Source organism: Haemaphysalis longicornis, unplaced genomic scaffold (genome assembly GCF_048455015.1).
Source record: "Haemaphysalis longicornis isolate Haplotype H1 unplaced genomic scaffold, Haemaphysalis longicornis Haplotype H1 scaffold_4, whole genome shotgun sequence".
Lineage (NCBI taxonomy): Eukaryota > Metazoa > Arthropoda > Arachnida > Ixodida > Ixodidae > Haemaphysalis > Haemaphysalis longicornis.
In genome coordinates, this window is record NW_027526361.1 from 104,930,083 (window position 1) to 104,938,469 (window position 8,387).

The 8,387-nt window shown below is 47.1% G+C and overlaps 1 protein-coding gene across 6 annotated transcripts in view; it reads left to right on the forward strand.

Moving 5' to 3' along the window:
• The window catches only part of Bnl (fibroblast growth factor branchless), an 88,880-nt gene extending 83,546 nt beyond the window's left edge, over window positions 1-5,334 (forward strand). For 4 of the 6 annotated variants that reach the window (XM_077707506.1, XM_077707509.1, XM_077707511.1 and 1 more), the window contains one exon: window positions 1,340-5,334. In XM_077707506.1, coding sequence (XP_077563632.1) covers window positions 1,340-1,537 — 198 coding nt within the window. In that variant the 3' untranslated portion in view covers window positions 1,538-5,334. The remainder of the gene's footprint in view (window positions 1-1,339) is intronic. The other 2 variants (XM_077707508.1, XM_077707510.1) reach the window with 1 other exon arrangement.
• The last annotated feature ends 3,053 nt before the right edge of the window (window positions 5,335-8,387 follow it).

Here is an 8,387-nt window from a genome sequence, read left to right on the forward strand (position 1 = left end):
GCACAGCTACCCAGCAAGCAAAGGAGCGAGCAAGCCTATCGCCAACAGCCCTATCGAACAGTGCACGCAGCTTGTGTCCATTCTTGTACAATACCCCGCACGGTTATGTGTACAAGTAAAAAAGCTGGTAAGAGAATGGGACGGCCGTGTTTTTCTCTCCAGGGGCAGAATTTTGAGTTCTGTCCGTTTCAAAAATGTTCATTTCGTGTCCATTTTAATCGTGACGTAATTGTATTTCCGAGGCCTCTGACCAATGGTATCGCCTTGCTTGTGCGGCATCACATCCGTGTCGTCTGCTTTCAGCCAATCAGAGCTCCCTAGGACACTTTGAAACAGGCATGAAATGGACACACCTTGACAATTCCGCCCCGGGTGTGCTAAGCCGCCTAATGGAGTACACGTTATTGGTAGAATAACCGCGCGATCATGTGTCACATGTAGGTACGGGCCTCGGAAAGTTGTTTTAATGAACGCACATCGTCCTTCACATACAATTCACGTCTACCTGGTTCAATTTGACTCATATTATACAAACAATGATTAATTAATTTTCGCCCCCTACACATCGTAACCGCTTATAAAAATCATTCATGAAAGCAGCAAGTTGGTTTTCTCATTATAAAAGGAGTCGCGGTCGAAATTTTCACGTGTGCCCCTCTCTGAATGCCCGTGTGTGTGTTCCGCCTATTTTTGATGTATTATAGCTCGGTTCGTCTGCTTGGCCATACTTGACGTAATTTCTCGTAACATTCGACTGTTGTGCTCGGGGGCCCATCTCCGTGCATTGAAGAAAAAGGCTGGTGGCTGGGTGGTTACTATTCCCGCATCAGAAACCGCCAATACCGCCAAGTACATTTTGTTTGTGTGATCTGCACTTAAACGATAGTTCGTATATGACGGGCTCCCGATGCGTTCCTAGTAAGAGTTCCTGGCTAAAGCTGAATTTTCCAGCAGAGAAGCACTGGCGACTTTGAAAGATTTTTCTAACCGGGGAATTGCGCTCATGCCGGGGAATTATCAAGTAAAAGGTAGCCCTTGAGGTTAAGGAAATCCTTGGTGTACTACACTTTTTTTTTCGTTTCGTTATGAAGATTTTTTTTCTGGTGATAAGCCAAGTTATTGTTAAAGGTGGAAATATAAACAGCAAAACCAGCTTTAAAACACAGTACAAGGAACAAGTTTTCGCCTGTTCCACATGCTAAGAAAACTTAATTGCAGTGAATCTATATAGCCCTTATGGGTGTTCTTGAGCACGGACTAAGACACGCGCGCTCTTTCTCTTTGTTTCCTCCCCCTCCCTCCCCCCTTCTCTCTCTCTCGCTCCCTCTGCGCGTGCCAGAAGAACCGCATGGACGAGGAGGGAATCTTTTACGAGATGTACGAGGGCGGCTACAACCTCTACCTGAGCAAGCTGAACAAGGACAAGGGCTGGTACCTGGGCATCAAGAAGTCCGGCGTGCCCAAGCCGGGCCCGCGCACCAAGCGGGGACAGAAGGCCGTCCAGTTCCTCCCCCGGGCTCCCCGACCGCCCACGTAGGGCCACCTGCTCGTGCACCCACAGGAGGGTCCAGGAGAACCTGGCCTTCTTCAACGAAAAGACAGAGTGGGCACAAGCACAAGTGTGCCTGGTCATGGGGAATATAAGATTTATGCTGGTGACGAGGAAACCGCTTTGTCGGGCACTTGATGACGTGGGGGCTGCCATGGTGGTACCAGAGCCTTCTGGGCGGCACCTTTTGTCAGCGCTCCCCTTGCGTCCGCAAGGGCTATGCCATCGCGTTACGCTTCGCCAGTGTGAGTCAGCCGAGAGATTGGCAGAGTGTTTTGTACCGGGGTTCGAGAAGCGAGGCTACATGCCGTTTACCGCGGTTGTACTAAAGCAAAAGAGGAGACACGATGAGAACGCGGCAAAGCTGATATCCTATATGAGCATTTGCAACAAAGGTTCCGTATATAGCAGCATATGCGTACTGGTACAAGTAAGGGCAACTCACTGACAATGGCCAACCGGGGCTCTGCAGGGTTCGGTCACGGGTCGAAGGTTCGGTTGCCGCCCTGCGTCTTCTGATTAAGGCGAAAGTGAAAGAAAATGCTCGTGCACGGCGAGTTTGGCATCAGAAAAAAAAAAAAAAACAGAAAGCAGCCTCAACTGGTTCGTACTCCGCAAGCTTCCAATAGTTTTTGCGTCCTAGTCCAGGTTCCTCTCTTCTTCTATCTGCACAGGGATGAATGTTGCAGAGGGATTTTTTGACGTGTCTTCCGCACTGTTGTTTTCCCTAGGCCAAAAAGTTTTTGATCCAAATGAGAGGAAAGGGAGTTGGAAATGCCAGCTTTATTTCGTTAACCGGTCTGCATCACATATTCACATATGTGGATGTGGGATGTCTGAGGCTCCGTTAGCTTTCGATCAGACGCGGTGCAAGGAAGCTGCTTCGGAGACGACGAAAAAGGCCGTGGGAAGATGAGCGAAAAATACAGATGCCCCATGATGTGTTGTTAATACGATGAAATGCGTATATTTAAACAAATGCTGGTCATTACATCACCCTCTAGTTTCTTCTGGGAATTCCCAGATGAGCATAACTCATTCCTCCACTAAAACAATAGTAAATTTATTTGCACTTGCAAGGGGCGAAAACTCGTTATAAGAGAAGGATAAAAGGGGTGGTACGCACAGGTGAGTGCGCCGGTTGGGCGCATACACAAGAAATGGACAGAAGGTGGCGAAAGATTACGCTAGGATGAAAGCTGTATACCGTGAGAAGTCAGGATTCCATAATGCCGAAATGCTGCGCTCTCCAATATGGCACAAAAACACAGGAAGCAGTCACAATTTCCGGAATTTCTCCGATTTTTTGTGCGTAAGATTTTTTTTATTGTTTTAACGAATATAGTATGCGGGAGTCAGGATTTTTTAGCACTGAAAGGCAAGAGCTCCGGCACGTATGAGCAACCAATGGTGTCATGCAGGTGTGTGACCGTGGCACTATTAAGTTGTAGATCCTGAGTTAACAGAGTTACACTACCTTTAAACAACATTCATGGGGAGGAATCACCATGTGATAAAACAGTGATGTTGTGGCAAGAAACGTGGCTGGCAAAGGCGGTCGCTACAGGCCTGTTTCTACGCCAAGAGCAGCGGCAATAGGATTTGCCTCGTTTGCAGCTGCTCTAGAACGAAGCACTTTTTCTCAATTTTGTTTATTTGTTCAAAAGACTCCTTAGGACGCCCTTTTAAAGACGTTTTGAGCATTCTTACCAGAATTTTTTTTTTTCAGAAGTTAAGATCAACTCAGTTTCACTTTTTTATGGGCGTCACCACTTTTCTTGACGGGCGACGCTAAAGGTTGCCTAAGCTGGTTCGATTTAACCGTGTAAAGTGGCTTAGTGCAACCTTTGAAATACGACCCACGTTTCGAGAGCGCGCTTGCGGTTCCTGCGTTGTGCACCAAGGACTGCACAACGAGCGTGTCATTTTTATCGCATCTTCATCCAGATTTGTGACGTTGTGATCCTAGGAAAGGGTCTAGTTCGAAGCTTGTTCCTAGCAAGAATGGTCGGCCCGGAACGCTACACTCCGGCTCATGAACTTGGTACAGCACTGTGAATACTACCGCGGTCATCGGATGGTGCTGGACACAGAAGCACCAGCCAATGAAGGCAGCAGGTACACGCACCTGTACCGTGTTCATCCGCGCCTGCACTCGCTACAGGAGGAGACAGTGGACGTGCTGAGGGACTACTTTTTTCCGCGTAGCATTGTCGAAGCCCTGTAACGCTGCATGGAGTTATTGACACGGCGTATGGACTTCGTACCTTACGATTTACGAATCGTATCCTTTAGAGTGTCTTACGAAGCTAAATATTATCGGAGATGCTGTGCTGTTTTTTATGGTTGTGATCACCGTTAACTACAACTAAAGATCGCACAAGGTGTTGAAGGCTGCAGCGCCGTCCCATCGCGGGAATTCGCTTCCGTTACTTAGTGTGTTCTCCTTTTTTATTACTTACATTTCCGCATAGCGTGACAGTACCCTTGCCATTGACTTGGAGTGTTAATTTAATAAATACATCCAACAGTATTGTAGTATTTATTTATGGCACTTGGGATAACTTGCTCTTTGTGGCAGAAATACTTCTGAATAAGCACGTACTGAGTTGTTTGTTGGTGCTATTTGTAGCGGCGGAGGACAGTAAAAAAAGTAAGAATCTTCACATTTTCAATATGTTATAGAAATCGAAGCCTCAGTTTGCTCTACAAGTGTACACGCCTGCGAAGCAAAGGCGAGTTCAGACTGGCAGCCTTTTCTAAGGGGGCCAAACTAACTGACATTCATTTGTGAGTCGTGATGAAGAAAACAAGCCTTGTAGTCAGAGCACGTCCACTTCTCCCAGCTTCGGCGGTGACAGCTTGCGCGCTTTGCTTTGAACGAAGACAAATTTATAGCTGTTAGGCTGTCAGACTGTCGGCAAAAAGAGGGCACCTTGTATCGGAACGCTGGCATTCCGCCAGCAAGCAACCTCGGCCTTTTTCGCTAACTTTCATCGTCTTGATGTGGAAAGATCAATTGAACCGAGCTATGTGTTTTTCTCAACGTAAAGAATGTACGTTTAGAAGATGTTCCAAACGCACTGCATACTACAGCAATAACAACTTTTATGCTGCGTCCTGTAAATTTATCATAGTTAGAAAACTTGGACAAAGTTAGAAACATATTTCCGCTCAGGGCATCACATTTCCTTTTTTTTTTTACTCAATGGCAGAAAATGGAGGACGTATGAGGGTCATATGTTCTCAACATTTCTGCTCTCACAAAAAATACAGAAAACCACGCAACAATTGGTGTGGTGTTAGGCTAGTCGGGGCTCGAATTTTCAGTTAGGGCACAGCAATTGGAATAGCTGGGGTGCGAATCTGGTAAGACGAGATTTTTAGAAGTAGTAGTCGCCCTTTTTATGTTGAACAAGAGGACCCGTAGTCCAAGCACATAGACACGGGTGGAAAACACAAAAAATACGGGTGAGAACAAACACAAGCAAAGAGCATGAGCTGCTACCGAGCGCTTTCCAGATATTAACAAAAAAAAGAAAAGAAAATAGGGAGCAACCATTTTTGGAGTCTTAGTTTCATGATGTAGAAATGATTTTGATTTGGCAATGAATTACATCCGGAAGTAACACACTGCCGAAATCACAAACAATGCATCAGCACTATCCCCAAGCCGTGCCGATCGAATGCCTCGCAACTACATTCAATGTCATATGCGAGCATGAGTTGATTCGTGCTTTAGATTTTCGCGCTTTAAAAAAGAAAAAAAAATCATTTTTTTACGACGTCGAGGGGGGGGGGGGGGGCAGCGGGGGAAGGGGGTGTGCAAAGTCATCAGACGCCCAAAACAAAAGAACAAAAAATGGCGCAGAAGATTTGAGCCGCGAGATTGGCGTCAGGAAGTTTTTCACCCCAGACGGTGCCTCCGCGAAGTTCCTATCCTCGCTTCCTCAGATGCTATACATAGCGTTCCCCGCCCGAGTTTGGGAAACGTGAACGCAGCAGAAGGCAGCTCGCCCAGCCCGCGCGCAAACTTTCACGCACATCATTCGCTGCCAACGCGGTGACGCCTGAAAGCACGTGTCTCTAAGAGTGTTTGCGCTCTGTGCGGAATTTGTTGCTCTTAAGCACAGCTGCGTGATAGAAACGTAAACTAGAGGCTCAGGGACGTTCCCTACAAACTGGAGTCAGAGGACGGCAGTTTAATTTGGGGAGGCCGTGAAGACAAAATACAAGTTTTGTTCGTTACAAAGACTGCTTCGTTCCGACAACAATGATGCTAATATTTTTGGCCAGCTTCAAACAATTAATAGAGATAGTAACAAAAACATATGAAGCACTTGTGGTGGCCCCGCAACTTTCCGGTGACATCGCTATGACGTCACAGGATTCTTTTAAGTGCAGAGCGTTTTAGGGGCACGTCTTGTCGCCGTAGCTCGCTCGCTGGACCCAAGTAGAACCATACGGCATTCCGTCGTAGCGGCTCTCCTCGCGGCGCAACCCAGAGGCTTCGAAAGCCAAGCTGTTTATATAAATAGTCATAAGCGTTCGAAACTCGTGAACCGCTTGCGCTTCTCATACATCTACCCGTTGTTTAGAACAAAGAAAACTGTAGGTACATTTGAGGCAAAATGAACGTAATTAACTGGCAGCGCCCGCGTTCATTTAGTTAGGAACGCTCGTGGGGTTGTTTTTTTTTTTTTTTTACGATAGTAAGCGAAAAAAAGTGGCAATGCAACGCCGGCACGTGCGGGAGGAAAAGCAAGCACACAATGAACAGAACTCCCGCTGGCGCAGTTTCAGGCAGGGGGCGCGCGAGCACTGCGAAGGTGGGAAATTTGAAAGGCGTTGGTTGCAGCAGTGAGCGGATAACGGCGCTACAGCCCATCGTGGCGAATCACTGCTCTCCACTTCCGACAGCTTTTACATTGAGTGGAACTGCTTTAATTTTTTTGTGTGTGCGCGCAATTGTCGGCCGCCGGCCAAAGCCACCGCCAAGAAACATGACAGGGTGATTGCAGTGGGACCTCCACTTCCGTTTGACCCTGTCACTTCAATACTAACATCCAGCTACCACACTGATCACTCTATATTTACTGCTGGCCTCGATTGCTTCCCTTTTTCCTATATTACGCCACTACAGCGTGAATATCAAAGCTTTTCAATATTTTTGTGCGTTTTTTCTAGCTTTAAAGAAGTTTTTCGTGGCTGTAATGGAGCTGAATGGTTACCAAAGCTTGTTGTTTCAAATTGAACAAAGTTGAATTCGGTCTTCATGGCCCCCTTATTCGTCGGGAGGTTTTGTCGTCTTGGGAAAAGTATATACGTCCAGAGGCGTCGGCTGTGCTCTTGCCAAAACAGCCCACAGGCACCATTTTTTCCGCGTTTATTCTTGAAATCTTCTGCAAACTGAGTATACGTGAATGCTGGATTTTGCGTGTAGAGAAGGTGTGTCAAGGCAAATGGAAAGCTCACGAAATTAATTTTGAATTAGGCGCTGTATACGGCTGAAGTGGCGATGTGTTGTCGGGTGTGCAAGTATAGGGTTGTCAAAATACTCACAGCAACGAATTAAAAGATGTACAGCCCCGTTTTTTCTTGCACAGTACATTCACTGTTTGACGCCGATGTCAAGAACACGGAAGAAGAGAGAGAGAAAAAAAAAACCCTGTGTGTTTTGTATACAGCTTGGGAACGTAAGGGAAAAAGATAAACCGTTGCCGTAGCATTGGTTTCACGCTTGTGGAGATGCGTATTGTCCAGTTTCAAGCTTTGGTACATCGTTTTACCGTACATCGAAATTGCATGTATTACGGTGCTACTTATTATTGTACTGGGGAGTCTGTGCTTGCTTGTGATGTTTCGTGTTTGTAGAAATCACGGTGCCGCTGCAAAAAAGAACAAAGAGAACCTATCCATAGCACAAAGCCACGTTGGTGTTTGAGCATGTCAAACTTTGTTGGTACTATCGGTAGGAAGGAAGGAAGGAATAGTACAGGAAAGGCAGGGAGGTTAACCAGAATACTGTCCGGTTGGCTACCCTACTCGGGGGGGAGGGGATACGGGAAATGAAAGGGAAAGAAAGGACAGCGGTACATATTAAAGGAGAAAATGAGAGAAAGAAAAGTAGAAAAAACACAAGGCGTGACCAGGCAACTATAAAGGCGGTACAAACAACGCACACAACCAGAAAATGCACAAAACTAATACGGTCCACTGATAACATGGGCGAACTAAGGGCACTGCACTATAGTAATGTCCCTACAATCGTTCAGACAGGCCCGTGTCCTTCAAAAAGAGCAGTAGGGCTTTTATAGCCTTTTCGGCCTGTGTCGGACAGCGCCTATGGCACAAAATTGTCTGCGCTGTAAAGGGGAGGTCGTCGAGTCGGCGAAGTGTGGTGGAGAGCTGTTGCCTCGGCGTTACGAAGCGGTCACAATGGCACAGAAGGTGTTCAATCGTCTCGTCGGTGGCGCACGCATCACAAGCAGGGCTGTTGGCCATTCCAATGGTGTAGGAGTAAGCACCGGTGAAGGCAACACCTAGCCACAGGCGACAAAGTAAGGTGACGTCCGAGCGTGGCACGTTATTAGGTAGGTGGCGCTGCAAATCTGGGTCGAGCGAGTAAAGACGAGCGTTAGAGAACTCGGGTGTATTCCACTTAGCGAGAGTGACTTCCCGGGCAATGGACCGCAGCGACCTTGCAGCATCAGTGCGTGATAGAGGGATGTGGGTCAATCTTGCACTTGTGTGGGCGCCATGAGCCGCTCTATCCGCCTGTTCGTTCCCAGTAATGCCGCAGTGGCTTGGGAGCCACTGGAAAACGATATCATGTCTA